At 36.2% G+C, this 18,762-nt stretch overlaps 1 protein-coding gene across 1 annotated transcript in view; it reads right to left on the bottom strand.

The window, feature by feature from the left end:
• The window catches only part of DNAJC17 (DnaJ heat shock protein family (Hsp40) member C17), a 35,147-nt gene that overhangs the window by 14,999 nt on the left and 1,386 nt on the right, over positions 1 to 18,762 (bottom strand). The window contains exons 2-10 of the mRNA XM_026710084.2: positions 15,269 to 15,338; positions 13,792 to 13,850; positions 13,111 to 13,198; positions 11,859 to 11,941; positions 11,343 to 11,436; positions 10,715 to 10,764; positions 9,420 to 9,497; positions 7,972 to 8,052; positions 6,302 to 6,424 (exon numbers count right to left, since the gene is read on the bottom strand). Coding sequence (XP_026565869.1) covers positions 6,302 to 6,424; positions 7,972 to 8,052; positions 9,420 to 9,497; positions 10,715 to 10,764; positions 11,343 to 11,436; positions 11,859 to 11,941; positions 13,111 to 13,198; positions 13,792 to 13,850; positions 15,269 to 15,338 — 726 coding nt within the window. The remainder of the gene's footprint in view (positions 1 to 6,301; positions 6,425 to 7,971; positions 8,053 to 9,419; positions 9,498 to 10,714; positions 10,765 to 11,342; positions 11,437 to 11,858; positions 11,942 to 13,110; positions 13,199 to 13,791; positions 13,851 to 15,268; positions 15,339 to 18,762) is intronic.

Below are 18,762 nucleotides of genomic sequence, written 5' to 3'. Positions count from 1 at the left end.
TCAGAGTCCCACAGCACTTTTATTGCCAAATTAAAGCAGCTGCATTAGACAGATGCAAACATGACTAATGCTATTCATACTTCAACTGAATTCTGAACTCCACTTATTGCTGCATACTTAACGTTTAATTGTGACATGAATTCTTGACATAAGAAGGGCTTCCATTGTTGTTTTAACTTCAGAGTCAGATGAGTACGTTAGTGTCAAAAATGAGCTCATGTTTATTTCCTCAGGATGAGAACAAATATAGCCAGACTTTGTAATTATCTCATTTTTCTAACACACGCACACAAACAAAAATCTATAGCATTATATACTTCAAGGGGATTGCCAACAAACAGGTTCAAACCACAAGATGTTTGCTCCTAGATGCATGAGAATGACAACATTTGTACAATATAGGCCTATAATTACCATCAAATGGATAAATCAACCCAATGGGTGACAAGAAAAGGGGAGATACATGGGAGGAATCTGAAGAGAAACTACTTCACAAAATCTAGAATAGGAAGTTGTAGGAAGGTACTTTCCCACTGGCTTCTTTGAGCAGTGTAATTGTAAAACATTTTCCTCTTATTAAATCAATGAGATAGAACAAACCGCTCCAGTTCCGAGCACAATGTAAATTGCAGGCCCAGAAGAGAAATGACAGACTTGGGGGCAGGTATTATTTTTAGCTACTGAGCTCTTTTAACTCAGGCACGTGATCACAATAAATCCATAGGAGACGTTCACCTATTCCACAAAACTGATTATCATAAACACGACTAAATGCGGTTTAGTCCAAACCAATTGGTGACTTCTGTTGCCCTCTCTTTTTATTTTAGTTTTCATTCTTTTTTGCCATTATACTTAACAGACTGAAAGAAAAACTTGCAACATACAAAGCAGTGTAAATATAAAAAGCAAAACACAAATGAGACAAAACAACACAAAAGAAAAAAATATACGCATTTATATATCAAAGGGCCCTTCAGATGTTCACTCATGCTCTAATCTCTTCAGAACTTGACTACTACATGTTCTACATGGAACTGCCCTTGAAGCTTCCACTGATCCAGAATGCAATGATATGGGCAGTAATGCCTTGATATACCCATGCAATACCTCTGCTTTTCAAGTTGCATTGGTTGCCATTTACTTCGGGGTGTCATTCAAGGTGTTAGTTACCTATAAAACCCTGTATGACATAGTATCTGGTTATTACATTATCTGTCACTCAAAGCATCTGCCCAGCCAACTCAATCCTGCAAAGCAGATGTGATGAGTTCCTTCAATTAAACTAAGTCCTATATCAGGATCTAGAAGGGACACCTCCCCCGTAACAGCATCTGCCCTCTGGAAAAAGATTCCTCCCAAGATCCAGATGGCCCCATTCTGTGATTGTTCAAAAGAGCCATGAAGATTCGGCTGTTCATCCAGGCCTTTGGTGAAAGAAACTGAGACCCCTCACTTAATTCCATCTGGTTAGTCACAGTTGCCACCTTTTAGTCTTTAATTATTTTATTGATTTTATGTAATTTGTTAGAATAGGTTAGCTATTTCTTCCTAAATTCTTGCAAAACTAATTCCTACCAAGATAATATTCTTCAATTATCTGGAAAAATAAACAATAGGTATCGAGTCTTCCAAGACATTTTTCAATTATTCTAATATTGATAATCCTTGGGTTATGATCACAACTGAGCCCCAAATTTCTGTTGCTGAGCAAGGCAGCTGTTAAGTGAGTTTTATCTCACTGTATGATCTTTTTGCCACAACTGTTAAGTGAGTCACTGTAGCTGTTAAGCAAATCATGCAGTTATTAAGCAAATCTGGCTTTGGGGATCCTGCAAGTGTGAAAACTGGTTATAAGCCTCTTTTGTTCAGTGCCGTTGTAACTTTGATCACTAAACGAGAGGTTGTAAGTTGAGGTCTACCTGTAATTTAAGGATTTCAGAAACTGCTCGCACATATAGTCCGTATTATGCGATGAACGGATGTTTTCATTGAATGTAGAGCCATTCTGCAATTTTAAGTGACCCACAATCTTCTTTCAGACTAACAGCGTACTGAATAGATGTTTATCTCTTTAATTATTCTCAGTTGGTTCAGATGCAAGATATTCCTTCAGGATAAAATACCTTTCTTTTATCCTTTTAATCTAAAATATACTGATATAAAATACATTTATTTCCTATTTTTTAGCAGGAAATCTACTATAAACACTAAGTACATGACCTGATATAAATTGCAAGATAATTGCATTAAATTGCTGCCGTGTAGTCAAAAACATAATTCAGCAATGGATCACCTATTAATATTGGAACACAACAGCCCAAACTCTGCAATCTAATAAGGACTTCCTTTATTTAGCACAACTACCTCGCCACTATAAGCTATATACTTAATTGGAGCGCCTACTTCTTTTTTAACCCTTTAGCAAAGACATGTCACATAGCCTCTTGAAAAGAAGAAAAGACAAAATAAGTAAGACAGAAAAGATTTCATAAGAAGCAACAGCTAATGTCTCTCCTGAATCATTCTTGATTCCTGGTGACGCCCATGTTTTTTGGCAACATACAGAAGAGATCTGCCTCTGTGTTCTTCCGTAATGTTTTTTTTGAATTTGTCATTTTAAACTGTACTCTTGATATCCTGGTAAAATCTCATTCAAATATTAATCAAGTTTGATTTGCTTAGCTTTTTGAAATCAGGCCAATTTAGCTAGATGTTGCCATCTTCAATGACATAATAAGCAATATAGGTAGTACTTGACTTACAACCATTTCTTTAATGGCCACTGGAAGTTATAAAGGCACTGAAAAAAGTGACTTATGACCAGTTTTCACACTTATGACCATTGCAACACCCCCATGGCCACATGATCATAATTCGGATGCTTGACAATTGGCATGTATTTATGACAGTTACATGCCCCGGGATCATGTGATCGCCTTTTGCGACCTTCTGACAAGCCAAGTCAATGGGAAAGCCAGATTTACTTAATAGAATAATTTATTTATTAGCCAAGTGTGATTGGACACACAAAGGATTTGTCTTTGGTCCATATGCATACTACTACTTTAACAACTGCAGTTATTAATTTAACAATTGTGGCAAGGAAGATTATAAAATGGGGCAAAACTCAACAACTACTTTGTTGATCAATGGAAACTTTGGGCTCAATTGTGGTCACAGGTCAAGGACTATCTCTACTTAACACCAGGGTTCTATTACCAAAACATGAGCAACAACTTTTAATTGTAGTCAGTTGATCCTCTTTCACTCTTAGGAATGGGATTTAGTACCAATAATATATATTGGGACTGCTTGCAATAGCTCTACCAATCTTGTGAACATTAAAAAAAAAATTGAGCCCAAAATTTCCATTGATCAGCAAAGTAGTGTAGTTGTTGAGTTTTGCCCCATTTTACAATCTCTCTTGTCACAATTGTGAAGTGAATAACTACAGTTGTTAAGTTAGTAACAAATAATCCATATAACCTGGGTTTTCTGATGGATTCTACCCAGTTGAGTATTGTTGGCTATAGCATTTTTCTCTAATGCATTCTGGTCAACATAAACTATGGCAGTAAACGCAGCCCTGTGGAATAGGAGTGGAAAGGCAATTGCTCTAAAGAGCTCTAAATATGTCCATGGTGGAGCTACACAGGCGCAATAAACATCAGAGTTACTGCAAAGCAGTTTCTCAGGACCAGCCACTGTGAATTAAGCCCAAATTACCGAATTCCCTATTAGCAAAGTAGTAAGTAATTATTACTTATTATCACACATAACAAATGCTTCTTTTAAAACAGCTGGCAATATACCTGCTCATTAAGTACACAACAGCTATTTTTTTTCACCCACATATTGCCAGAAAACTGTATTCAGGACAAGTGCAAAGGAAAAATGAGGCCAAACTAAGGCCAAAGTCTCTTAATTTTGTTTATTTACGTTTGAGTTGAGGCCACAACACTTTGGGTGGGAAATGGGGACAGGAACATATTTCCAGTTCACATATGTACAATAATTGTTGGAAATGATGGGAGTTGTACTCAAGGAAGGGTCAAGATGGGGGTGGGGGAGACTATTGCAGAATTATTTTATTTATTTATTTATTTATTTTGCTACCTATCCCGCTGTGTGGTTGATCTAGGCGGCTTATAATAATATAACAAATATCACATTTACAATGTATCTACAGATTCTCCTGTTTTCCTACCATCACCTAGATCAGGCTTGTCCAACACGCGGCCCACGGGCCGCATGTGGCCCAGGTCGCCTCGTCATGCGGCCCAGTGCCCACCTCAACCTTCGTGCCAGAGCCAGCGAGGAGGAGGAGGAGAGGCAGGTGCGAGGCGGGGCGAGGCGCCAGGCCAAGCTGCAAGAGAAAAGGCGGGCGCCGTCAGAGCACCACCTCCTGCTGTTGCCACCGCCGCCGCCGCTTCTACCCCGTCGCCACTTCTGCCCCCGCTGCTGCTTCTGCCCCCGCCATCGCTGCCGCTGCTTCTGCCCCCACCGCCGCCACTTCTGCCCCGCTGCCGCTTCTGCCCCACTGCCGCTTCTCTGCCCGCCGCTGCCCCCGCCGCCGCTTCTGCCCCCACTGCCACTTCTGCCTCCACCGTCACTGCCGCTTCTGCCCCCACCGCTTCTGCCCCTGCTGCCGCCACTTCTGCCGCCGCCGCCACTTCTGCCCCGCCACTGCTGCTGCTTCTGCCCCGCCGCTGCCCCCACTGCCGCTTCTGCTCCTCCACCACCCCGCCACTTCTGCCCCCACCGCCGCTTCTTCCCCGCCACCACGGCTGCTTCTGCCACCGCTTCTGCCCCCCCGCCACCGCTTGCCCCCGCCACTTCCCCGCCACCGCTGCTTCTGCCCCCGCCGCCGCTGCCCCCGCTACCGCTTCTGCCCCCCGCTGCTGCTGCTTCTGCCTTCCAGTCCTGCCTCATCCAGCCAGGCCATTTGCAGAAGGAGAGGTAGGCACGAGGCGGGCGAGCTTTCTCCCCAGAAAATTTGGCCGGAAAATAAACCGTGATAAAAACTGTGATAAAAAACCCGTGATAAAAAATAAATAATTTTTAATAAATAATTAATGATAAATAATAAAAATATCTCACTAACTTCATTTCCAAATAAATTTAATATGTTAACTATGTTTTCTATGGGCTTTTTGGATGATCAGGTATCGTTACTGTTATTTTATTTTATGTGCGGCCAAAACCAAATTTTCATCTTCTAATGTGGTCCAGGGAAGGTGAAAGGTTGGACACCCCTGACCTAGATCCATCCATGTGGCTTTGTGTCTGTAAATTATTTAACAGATTATTTTCTAATTGTGTCAAAAAGATGGAAAACATAAAATCAAAATAAATGAACACTTTAAAAATATTCTATTTGCAGATATATTCATATTTCACAAAAACACATTTTTGCTATCAACAAACAGAAAAAAACTATCACATAGAAAAAACCATAGAAAAAAACTGTCTTTTTAAATATTATTTTAAAGTCTACAAGTCTACCTAGCCTAATTGGAGATTTGAAAGTGTAGTTAAGATATTTAAGAGGAATTACATTTCAGAGAGATTGTATCTGAGATATTTTATATTGCATATTTGCAAAAGTTATGTATTAAATTAATGAGCCGCTTAAAAATATTGAGTGTTCCCAATAATTAGAGGCATAATTTTTATTTTGAGCGTTGGGACAAGGTAACTATGGACCATAGTTGCAAAAGGTGTGGTCCATAGAAGACAGAGAAGCTGTGTTGTTTCCCTTCTGGCAATTCTGCTTGAGATAGCTGGGAAAGGAGCGGGAGGTAAATCTGCAATCCACATTCACGTGCATGCAGCTCTGAATCTGAGAACATGAGCAGCTCTCAGCATTAAATAGATTGCCCAACCTCTGCCTAAAGCATGAGTTCCCAGTATAAGGAACCTTTGAGGGCTACTTGTTTATCCTAATTTCCTTACCAGAAAAAAACTATCACATTTATCTATTTCCAAGGCTCCCATTTCTTCAGCTGCTAATAATATTTCTTCTGTAACCAACCCCAACAAAGTAAATGCTGTGGATATTTCATTCCACATTCCTAATTAGCAGCAATTGTATTAATTCTAGCCTAATGAATATACATGAATCCCAAACTAAAAACAAACTTATATTTATTTCAGTTAGAATAAATTTGAAAAGAAAAACATGTGGCTTAAAGAATGCCTTCCAAATCAGAAATGTGAGAAATACGTTGGCAGCACTCAAATACATGTAAAATAAAATTATACTTTAAAACAGAATAAAAGCAGTTTGTATTGTTGTTACCTGGGATATATGTGGGTGAATAGTGCCATCAGCAAACACTGTACTAGTCTGTGGTTGACCTTCCAGCCAGGTGATTTTTAAAGGATTGTATGTTAGGCCAACTTCATTCTTCACTGCCATCTCCTAACAGATAAAAACAAACAACATTGTGTGATCATCTGTATTTCATTGATCCCTGCTTCAGTAATTAACTTGAGCAAAAAGAAGAATAGCTGCAGGCAAATAATTGAATGCCAGCTGTGTGCAAAGGAACTGAGAAGTTCAGTCCAGGCTTGTTTTGACTTCCCTCCCAAGTTGCCAAATTAATTCATATCGCTTGATATAGCATATCAACTGATAGTAGAAGGAGAATAATATAGTTGGCTGCATCATTTTACAATATATTGTAATTCTTTCAATAGACCTCAATATCTATCATTTAAATAGCAATAGATACCCATATCAAAAATGGCATTTTACAGAGAATAACAATAACAAAAACAAAAACAACAACAAAAACAACAACAACAATAATAATAATGACATTCACCCCCATAGGAACTGGAGAGTGGTTTTTCAACTATTGTAAACATTTTGTATTTTACATGCAGTATCTTCACCAAAGACCAGTCCTAGACAGTCTTCAATTAGCAATTACCTCAGACAGTGACCACTGGCAATTACAACACTGAGGAAACTTTGCAACCAATGTCTGTATTTACAACCACTGCAATATCTCTCTCTCAATCAAGTGTTCACCCTTACAGTCAGTTAGGGAGGCCTTGTCCTGTGCCTGACTCATTTTTTTCTTGTCCTCTCTGGCATAACAGAGATTGCCTAAACAAGCTATCTTTCCCCCAGAGCTGCTTTTCTCTGTGTAGTGCATAACTAAACTGCACTAAAGACAAATTAATAAGCTCAGCTGTGACCTTAATTAGTTGATTAGAACCCTCCAGCTAGCTTGCACAGCTGTCTGATAGAGGGGACCCTTTAATCAGTTTTACATAATGCTTTTGATTGCCTCTTAAGCAACTCACTGCTTGTAGCCATCAGCACACTATGCAAACAACAGTGCTAGTGCATTCCTTTCAATGTATATTCCTGAGTGCCCGTCTGTTATAATCTCTTCCTCTCCAATGAATGTAAATGCAAACATTAATTATCTTCTTGCTAATTATTCTAGCACCAGAATAAACATACCAAAAGATGGGGAACTGAGGGGGAAAGGGCTATAGGATTTGCTCTTTTAACCAGATTCCTTGTGAATTGAGTTCTGAAAACCTTCTTCAATGTTTGGCATTATATTCTTCTGATAGGTGTGTGATGTCACATGATCACCATTTGTGACCTCATGCTGGCTTTCCCATTGACTTTGCTGGTGAAGGTCACAAATGATGATAACTATGGGATGCTGTAGCTATCGTAATTAGAGGCCAGTCATCAAGATCCAAATTGCAATCATATGACCATAGAATCACTGCGATGGCTGCAACTTTGAGGACTAGTCGTAAGTCTCATTCAATGTATTGTAACTTTGGATGTTTGCTGAATGAGTGGTTGTCAAACATGAACTATCTGTATTTTATAATGCTACCTTCTTCAATAATTGCCTGCAGAACCTCTTGCATTAGTGTAGCCATTGTGGTACACCTCCATATTTCTAAGTTAAAATGCAAACAAAAATAACTTACAGCAGCTTTCACTGTAGCAAATTCCGCAACAGCACTTCCAGACTTCTTGTTAGAGATCAGCAAATTAAGAACTTCACCATACTATCAGAATCAAGAAGAAATGTAATGTAAGATGTAGGCTGAGTTTTTCAGAGATTTTATTATAGGGGACACTGATTCACACAGGCAATATTGCAGAAATGATACAGACTCTAAGAAAAAAAGGCACCAGCCAAATTATTCTAGTGAAAGGATAGGCAATAAGTGGCCTTTCAAAAATGAATGGACAGCAACTCCTACTGATCATTCTAGCTAGGGCAGAGGGACAGCCGTATATTATCAGGAAGACTATAAGTTGTCTGAGCAGTTGCTCCTTAAGTATTAATAAGAACAAAGCAAGATATTATGTAAATAAAGTTTTGTTTACCTTAATGTTTGATAATTCTGCCTCACTAACACTCCATATCATATTGCATAATTTATATGTTTGATTTTACCCTTGGAGAAGGAGATTTACGTTTATTTCTTATTCATAGGATGTGTCCTAGACTAAATTATTATTTATTTCCTCTTGATGATTGGAATGTTTTAAGTTTTTCTATTCATCCTCTTCTTACTGTATAAATGGTCATATTAACCCTTCAATTTAAAAAAGGTAAAGTCAGTTCAAGGAAGGTGGTATTTTAGGTCTTTGTTATAACAGAATAACTTTTTGAGTTATATTACATAATTAAACTTAATTTTTTGAAATTAATCATGATTCACCCACTCTACAAACTGTATGGGACAGTTATAAAGCCTATATATGAGATCATGTTTTTATTAATGCTTTTAAAACAAAAAAAAATCCTCTGTATCAACAGCTAGAATATTTGGTTAAAGAGAAATTGCTAGATTAAGCAAAGGATTCTGTGGAACAGGCCTATCATGAATTTGTATTAACCAAAGTGACATTAGATATTAATACATATTAAGCAATACCTCCCTTTGTTAACTTATCTGGAAAAGATTTATAATGCTCATGGTATAATCTCATTGGTTTATGAAAGAATTTATATAAAAATATTTGCTCATTCCTACAAAAGGGCCATAATTATACAGAATAAGAATGTGGCATTCTGGTGACTCTTCTACAATGAATAGACACAGGCTAAGGAATTTAGTCTGTCTGCTTTCATTTGTTTATTCCTACTACTGCATATAGTTAAATAATCCCCAGATTGCTCAGTGCTGTTCTAATCAAGATACCAAAAAAACTAGAATTCAAAATACAAGACCAAATCATGGACTTCAGCTGTAGAAGAAAATAAACCAGGATTTTTAGTTCAAATGATAGGTCAAACTGAATGCACTTGCATATAGCTCGTTCAAGCCAAAGTAGAATGTACCACAAGCTTAGTTTATTCTTCCATATGAATTTGAATAATATTAAGCAAGGCCAATTATGGTAAGGCATTTTAGAACAGGACCTTTTGTAGAATTTGCAGTAGAATTTCTTTTGAGTAACCTCCATTAGTTTCATCTTCTTTCTTGCACTTCCATCGAAGCTGATGGAGAAAAGCCACCATTAGTTTCACATAGTACAAGGCCCAAGGCCTACTATATATCAAACTCTCAATTTATTTTCATTTCTATCTACATATTCCAAAAACTCTCCTGTTTGTCTGTTTCAACCCTCAATTGGGGAAAACGGTGCATCGTAGGAGCAACAATTTTTGGACCAATGTATTTCAAACAGGTTAACTTAAAGAAATATATCCAAAATCCAGGACCCATTACTCCTATGGGAATGAAATTTGGCAAAGTTGTGGTCACTTCAGCACTGCAACACTGCTGTAGTCAGCTGTGCTGCTGCACTGCCACAATCAGGCAAAGTCATATGACTGTCATTTCCAAAACTCCCTGCTGGCTTTTTGCAAGCCAGCAGGAAGCTGGAACTCTTCTGAAGTGATGATGGTACCATATAGCATTGTGGTTAAAAAATAAAGTATTTTGTTTTAAATATTGTCAGTTTCATTATGCCATATGGAAAGAGGGAAAACAACATGGTCAACAGATGACATCAAATGTCATTGAGAAACTGTAAGGAGAAGGAGCGTACAAAAATGGATGGGGCAGGGCTGTATGCCTCCAGGATCAGTCATCACAAATAACATGAGAGAAGGAGGGAGAGTCAGAGGGTGAGAGGTGTGCATGTCTTTAGAATGTTAACAAAAGGCACAGAAGAGACGAAGGAGTAAAAAAAATGCATATCTTCAGGAACAGAGACAAAAAGCAAAGCGCAAAGGAGATGAAGAAATCAAGGATGAAAGGGCTGGATATCTCCAGAACGACAACAAAAGCCAAAGAATGAGAAAACAATGACACAATAGGTTACAGGTTGTCTAATGTTACTATAAATACTGTGTAATGAATTAGAATGTTGAATGAACTTTCACTTTGAGGCATATGGAAGCATAATAAATAACATTTTAGAATAACGAAAACTTATTACATACACCAAGTAGCATCTGGAAATCTGTCAATATTCCAAGTGACAGAGACTTAACTTCTAATTACCTTTATCCTAGAGCCTAGATTCTAGATTAAAGTGCAAGGAACACATTAAGGTGAAGTAAGTGACAATTCCCATAAGGAGCGAGGATGCCAAGGGCAGTCCAACTGTGTGTGGGAGGCTGCAGGCGATCCATGTGGCTTCTACTGATGGAATGATAAATTAGTTGTTCATCTTTCTTCATAGCTCAAATTTTTGGGGATGTCTTACTTTGAGCTTGGGTGTTCCTGTGCCATGCCCTCCATACCCATCTTGTTTACCTCAAAGAAATCAAATAAAATGAAATTATGGTTGCAATAGTTTTGAACCTAAAAAGATTAACTTATGGCTGAACAAAGTCCAGTGTTCTAGTTCAGTTTACATTGTTTGATCTCCCAATCAATTCTATTACAATTCTATATTCTATTACAGACAAAATTTAAACTATCCTGATATACAAATCAACAGATGTCTTAATTTACTCTGTACTCCCAGAGATAAAGCATCATCGTCAATAAGAATAAAGAAATATAAACCCTTGGTAGAAAGACTGAAAAGCAAATCTGTCATGTCAGTTGGCACTGAAGAAATCGCAACAAACAGTTAATCACAAAGCTGTTGATTAACATTCATGAAACTAATTTTCATTTCCTCACTTTTATGATAGGTATAAAGTTCTTGGAAAATAAACAACTGTCTAAAGTCATGTTACAAGATAAGATGCAATCCTGTGCATTTAGTTTGGAAAACGTTTTAATGAATTCAGTTTAACTCTTTTTTTTAAAAAAAAAGCTTCATGTCAGAATTAGCGTAAAACATTCAATCTCTAAAAAGCAAGCAAAATATTGCTTGGCCTTACTTCGTATTCGGTCTTTCTCAAGCCGGATTTGTTCCTGGATGAGTTTTTGTTGTTCCTCCAGTTGCCGAGATCCCTCTTCACGTAACCTTTGGATCTGGGATGAGTAGCAGAAAAGAAAAATCCTGGCAATATTGCTGTAAGAACTGTCTCTAATTAAAAAATATACTTACAATTTGGGGGGAAACTGTCATAAAAAGTTGACCTATCATTTCTCTAGCTCCACATTCTATTTATCGATCAAATTAAATGAACTAAAGAGTTTTTTTAATGTGTGAAGTATGAACATAGAAAATTGTCTATACCATATTATTTTATAATATTGCTTAACAATCTCTACATTTACTGGAGAATTCCTAGATTTTTGCAAACAAGTTATATTGGAAGATGCAAAAACTGACACCTGAAATTTTATCTATGCAAAGCAAGTGCTTTCTACTGAATTAAATACTGTGCTTATTTGCCTGTGCATTGAAACCTTTCATATAAAATAATATCTGTTTACCACAATAACCTTACCTCTTGCTCTAATGTTTTAGTTATCTCAATCTCCTCTGCCTTGCTAACCTGGGAGTTAGCTTCTTTCTCCCGAGCTTCAAGATCTGCAGCATAGTAGAAGAATTAATTGCAGAGGGATTTAGTTTCAACGGTTTTAATACAATTAAGAGAAAAATTCAATACAGATATGTGCCAGATATAGACCATAAAACAGAATTTAAACATGAATTATACACTATATAAATGATGAACATGTAATTGCTAAAATGCATAAACTTTTATTAAGATTTGAAACTGAAAAAGTACAAATTAAAGAGTGTATGGTAAAATGAGCAAAGAACTTGAGTTACAATGGATCAATGAAAGAGAATGTAGTTAAAAAGGTTTGAAATTCAGTATCTTATAATTTGAAATGATATTCTGTTTCTATATGTCACCAGACAAATTGTGTAGGACAGATAACAGCAATTTTAATTACGGTTGAAAATGTGAAAAGCATGAAAAAACATGGCTGACTTTGCGAAAAAATGAAAAGGTACTGGAAACACATGCATATGATGCAATTTTTTAAAATTTAATATTCAGATCATAAAACCGAGTAAAAACTTTACTATGATTTCTTAATACACAATTAGAAAAGATTCATGGACAATCAGTTTTCTATATTATAACGACAGCAGGTTATTATACCACAAAGATGAGAAAATATAGAAGTATAAACAGCGGAGGAATAGGCTGTGAAGATGGCAGAATTTGCAGAAATGGCAAAATTGAACAGTTTGTTTAGGGACAAAACAGTATGTACTTTTATAAAAGATTGGAAACCTTTTTGCCGAAAATGGACAAAAATGGTAGTGATGATTTCTGGATTAAAAAGTATTGAACATGGGACTCATATAATTCTAAAGGGAGAGATATGATAAAAAAATCGTTTTGTATCTGTGGTAAAGATTGGAAGTCATAAGTTTAACTTTATTTTCTCCTTACGTGTATCTAGCACTTTTATTTTTTCTACTTTCTCTTTATATGGATATATTTATCTTTTAATAATGTCAATAAGTTCAATAACAATATGTATAGAAAATTAACTTACCTTTTTAAAAAAATGGAATAAGATAAAACTATTTTGATTGTAAGTATATTTCACTGCACCTATAGCCTTAATGATATATAAATATGCAGTTTGTAAATGAACTGTACATCTGATATTATTATAAAGATCCTGTAACCTTGGAGTTTATTTTCTCAATAAAAACAGTCTAATATAACATACCAAGTTTAACTTTCTTCCTTCTTTCATCAAGTTTCTGGGTCCTTTCTGCTGCTTGTTTCTTTGCTTTCCTCACTCTATCATAGGCTACCTACAAAAAAAGAAACAGGACAAAACATACTGAAAGAAGGTAAGATAAATCATCTATTTAAAATATTAAATTTATCTATTTGAATTGTAATAGTTCTATATATTTCGGTATCTTTCATTATCAAAGACAAAAGAAGAAAAAGAAAGTGATCCAGAATATATTAGTGAGGGAAGTAGATGTATTCTCTGCACAGAGAAGTAAAATCACAATGTTATTTTTATACGGTGTTTAAGTACATATTTGATTCACTAATAAATTTAGTTTTAGACATCTATGGGAGTTGACACAGAACTGAATGTCAAGTATTACACATATGAAAACATAAAAACAAATATGGAAAGCTTGGTGGAGGGAAGAGATGTAAACAAAATGTTGTCTACCTGTTTTATATTTTTCTGAGCCTTTTTCTCTAACTAATATTCTTTCCTGAAAAGTCTATAGGAAAATGGATATTCCTGTATAATAGCAATAGGTAGGTAGATTTTCAGCAGCTGAAAAATGTGCATATAAAGGTATTTGCTTGTCCAAGCACTAATTTGCAATGACAAAACCAAAATTTGTTTGCATTAGTAACACAGAACCAAATTCCTTACCCTTGCTGCTGCATCTGTTAGAACTGTTAATGCCTGAGACAACTGATGGAAGAGTTCAGCTACAGAACATTAAAAAAAAAAAGTAGGGAAATTTGTATCATTTTAGGTACATATCATTTATTCACTTTACTTGGATAAAAGATTTAACACAACAGGACCAAGCATCATATAACATCAGAAATTAAGCTTATTTTAAAATTTAAACTTGCCCTATCTTTTAAAAATCAATTTGGTATTATTGGTTTATATCTAATTAAAGACAAAGATTCCAAAGTTCTACATCCTTAAATATTGCAGTTATTTTTCACAAATAAAGATAATAATTCAATTCTCAAAAAAAGAAACACACTTAAAAGGACCAAGAGGATCATCCTTCACAGGTACGAACAATTCAAGACTGCCTTGGCTGATCTCTGAACTAGAAGGTTAAAAGCACTGGAATGAGAAGGACACTTTGCAGGTAGAAGGCAGAGAGTGGGAGGAAAACTAATCCCGCCCCCAATGAAATACAGGAGGTCCTCTAATCCATAACTTTTGGTTCCCCCAGCACGGTTCTGAGGCCAGAGTTGCCTTTATGACAGGCCATTTGAAAAGATATGGGTACATTAGTGATAATACAAGTATGTGTACAGCTAGATTCAAGACTAATCTGACAGGCTCCTTGGCAGTGATGGGCTCCTTGGTAATGATGATGGCAGCATCTGTGGTAAAGATCATTGGTAAGGTAGGCCTTTGAGGTAATCTATTAGGAAGACCTACTCTAAGGACCAAACTGGATCTCCCTCATAAATAAAGGAAGCTATAGAGCTATACCAACTAAACTATTGACAATCAATTGTTCAGCAATGCAGATTAATTTTATTTATTAATTTATGAAAAATTATATGACTGCCCAATTCACTCTGACTCAGGGCACTTACAAAGATAATTGCTGCTGCTCAACAGTTTCACTGCAGCAACAGTGAGACTGGCTCTGCTCTTCTCTTAACAGTGGACGTTTCTCTCCTTTCAGAGTAAACTTGTAGCAAGTGTCAGCAACCCTAGGTTGCCTATTGTCCACATGTGGAGAATGTAAACACCTAAATGATGGTGTTGAGTAAGGTTTGATTGCTTATGGTACCCTATGACTATTATTAAGTGTTGTACCTTATGATTCTTGATGAACATATCTTTTCTTTTATGTATACTGAGAGCCCTTGCACCATGACAAATTCCTTGGGTGTCCAATCACACTTGGCCAATAAAAGAATTCTAATTCTAAGAGAGAGATTAGTACCGGATCTGTAATGCTATGGGGAAACTAGTTTATATCCAGTGACCATCTTGCAAGCTGTCTCATAGAAACTGCCATCTTGCCTAACTGTAACTGATTTCAGATTTGTTATATATCATTATATCTTTGGAGGGGAAAAAAATCTATTCTCTTCTGATGGACATGGAAAACAGCCAGACAGATTTTTATCACAAGTCTCCATACCTGCTTTAGGATTATCTGGATGTTTATCCGGATGACAGGTCAGGGCCTTCTGTCTGTAGGCTTTCTTAATCTGTAGCAGAAAGAAGATAGAATGAACAGTGTGAGCAGCTAACTGTATCAACTTTCAAAGTAATGGTAAATAATATCAACTCACAGGAAAATGATATAAATAATTTCAAAGATTGGCAAATATGTATTGTTGTTGTCCCAGTATACCTACATAATTTTTAAAAAAGTACCAACATTTTACAAATATCTGATTTCATTGCAATGGAAAATCTACTTTTGAAATGGATTAGTATTTAGATTCATTACAATATTTAGGATAAACTGAAACATTTAATATTTACTCTTACTCCTTAAGAGAGACAATGGGATGAATCAAGGTGGACAAATCACATGCATGTCAATCTCCATAAAGGTTACTTAACATTTTTTCTTAATGTTTCAAACAGTAACCCTGAGAGGGAGGGAAGGCAAAACTATACTAATCTGTTCTTCAGAAAATAGGTCTTTGGCACATGGAATCAACTAAGTATCTATGATAAATATCACTGAATATTTGTGAAGGTATGACTTATTTATCTTATATAAATGTTTCTTGTAGAGAGATCAAAGGGGCATAACTGAGCTATAACCATGCAGACTGTAATTGTTTAGGAAAATACATAAAATATTTGACAAGGCAACTTTCTTATCTGGTACTACATTTGATAAGTTTCATTTCATATTTGTCTGGAACAGCTTTTGTGAATAATGAAGGCTCACTATACTTGTCTGAATAATTTTCAATCTATTCTGCTTTCAACATATCTTTTTAGAATTACTGTATCTGCTGAAAAGAAATTTAGGAAGTGTTTTGCAATATATATTTGGCAAATAATGGATCAGCTCTTTGAATCTAATTGTTGTAAATAAATTAAAAATTGCAGTTACACATCTGTGGGAAAATCAGGAAGAGTTCAAAATCAGGTTTATTTTATTGATTTTTATAAGAGAGATACTCTCAAGTTGCCTAATCCACAAGCAAAGGCCATGACTGCAGCTTAAAGAATTATAAAAGAAATATACAGAAGAATTTAGAATTTCTATGTCTGTCCAGAATTGTGTCTCAATTCAGGCTGATAGATCTGATTGTATTTTTCATCTCAATTCAATGGTAAAAAATCAGTACACCAAATACAAGCTAGGCAGATATGACCTCGTTGACACTCCATCAAGGACCTTGGAGTACTCATATCAAATGACCTAAGCGCCAGAGCTCACTGCAACAGCATTGCCAAAAAGGCTTTAAGGCTGTAAATCTAATCTTATGAAGCTTCTCCTCCAGTAATACTGAATTGCTAACTAAGGGCATGAAAAACTTTTGCTAGACGAATACTAGAATACAGCTCAGCTGGAATCCACACTGTGTATCGGACATTAATACAATTAAGCAAATTCAGAAATATTTCATGAGAAGAGTACTATACTCCTCTGCTTGCAACAGAATGCCCTACACCACCAGGCCTGATATTTTGGGCTTGGACAACCTAGAACTATGCTGCCTACGGTTGGACTTAAGCATAGTACATAAAATTATCTGCTACAATGTCCTACCGGTCAATGACTACTTCAGCTTCAACCGCAACAATACAAGAGCACACGACAGATACAAACTCAATGTAAACTATTCCAAACTTGACTGCAGAAAGTACGACTTCAGCAACAGAGTGGTCAATGCCTGGAATGTACTACCTGACTCTGTTGTTACATCCTCAAACCCGCCCCCCACTCCTTTACCCTCAATCTATCCACTATTGACCTCACCCATTCCTAAGAGGTCTGTAAGGGACGTGCATAAGTGAACAATTGTGCCTACCGTCCCTGTCCGATTGTCCCCATTTATTTGTACCTATTTCCTGTATTCATACTCATGTTTATTCTTTTATCTATTATCTTGTAAGTGATTGACAAATCAAATAAATTCCAGCATTACGCTTCTCTGACATTAAAAACTATGATTTTTAAAATATAGATATAAATTAAAATGTTTACTTCTATTTATTTTATTACCTGTAATATTCTCTAATATAACAGCTAACAGGAAAGGAAATTAAATTATTCAGAAATGGCATATTAATACCCAGCTACCAATATACTATCCAAATGTTTATCGTAATTTAGCACCATCTAGTGGACAACATAAGTATCATAGGTCGTAAATGGGTCACGAAATTACTTCTGCAGCACCATTGTAAACTGCAATGGTCAACTCAATAGTCAGTAAACAAAGACTACTTGTATGATCATGATATGTTATAACAGTTCAAAGCAAGCGTTTAATATTGGAGTGAATGTGAACCTCTTTTGTACAGTCATATACATCCTCTCTTTCAAACTCCATCAATCACACTACTGTTCTTCTCCTACATGTTCAGAGGTAAAAGAACCCTGGAGAAAGGTTGAGGAGAAAGTCAGCTACAAGTCAAAATCTTTTGCATAATCTCCATCACTTTAGTAACTTGCAACAGGACAGAGGGAGAAGCCTTAAATCAGAGAACAATCGAGATTTCTAGCTCTGCACTACCGTAGAAATAGTGAAGACAGCATATCACCATTTTATGTCCAGATTATTATTAGAACAGAAGCTCTTGCAAGTGCAAAAACCTCCAAATGGGAGTGACAGAACTGAGTAGTGGAACAAAATGTGATTTCAGACAGACGTATTCCAATTTAGTGAAATCCAAAAAAGAGGCAGCTGAGCTCTGAGATGTATCTGATGAGGACTCAATGAACTGATGAGATAAAATAATAGAATCATATTTTATGGAAGATAAAACAAACAGGTATCTTACATGGTTTCCCCCCCTAAATATAAAATTTTCAGGGCTGCTAGAAACAGGAGAAATTGGATTTAAAAAACTAACATGGCAAAAAGAATTAAAAAGTTTGTCCATTCATCAATCTCTCCTGCATTTGTTTTGATGCTTAAAAGATGAAATTAGTAAAATAATTCTTAGATTTTAATATTTCAATGTTCAGTAAAGCTTATTTTTAATGATATATCCATGGAATATAGTTAGTGAAAAAGGAGATAAGAAAAACAGACAGCTTTTCCTAATGAATAACTCAATAAAAATTGATTTCCCCATCCTAAAGCAAATTTAAACCCAAATATATTTTTGCAGATCTACTTCATTTCATTAAACCACCAACACTGTACAACGTCTAATGGTAATGACTGTTAGATATTCCAATTTACATTAATTTGCCAGTTTTATAAGTACGTCAAGAAACATACCGCAAGGCACAATTTCTACAGGACACAAGGTTAAATTTCCTACAGTCTTTTTATCGCCATCATCAATCATTGTGGTAACAGGATGTTGGACCACAGAGATTTTTGATCTGATGCCACCCAACTTTTCTTAAAATGGGAGTTTTCTCCTATACCTTTAGGGATCCCACAGGGAGCCCAGTGAGGTGACTGTACTTTGTTTAGTGACTGTTGT

This window comes from Pseudonaja textilis, chromosome 1 (assembly GCF_049901715.1).
Source record: "Pseudonaja textilis isolate UNSWEBS1 chromosome 1, rPseTex1.2, whole genome shotgun sequence".
Taxonomy (NCBI): domain Eukaryota; kingdom Metazoa; phylum Chordata; class Lepidosauria; order Squamata; family Elapidae; genus Pseudonaja; species Pseudonaja textilis.
Note: the sequence above shows the minus strand (reverse complement) of the source record. Positions and strands in the feature narration are given on the sequence as shown.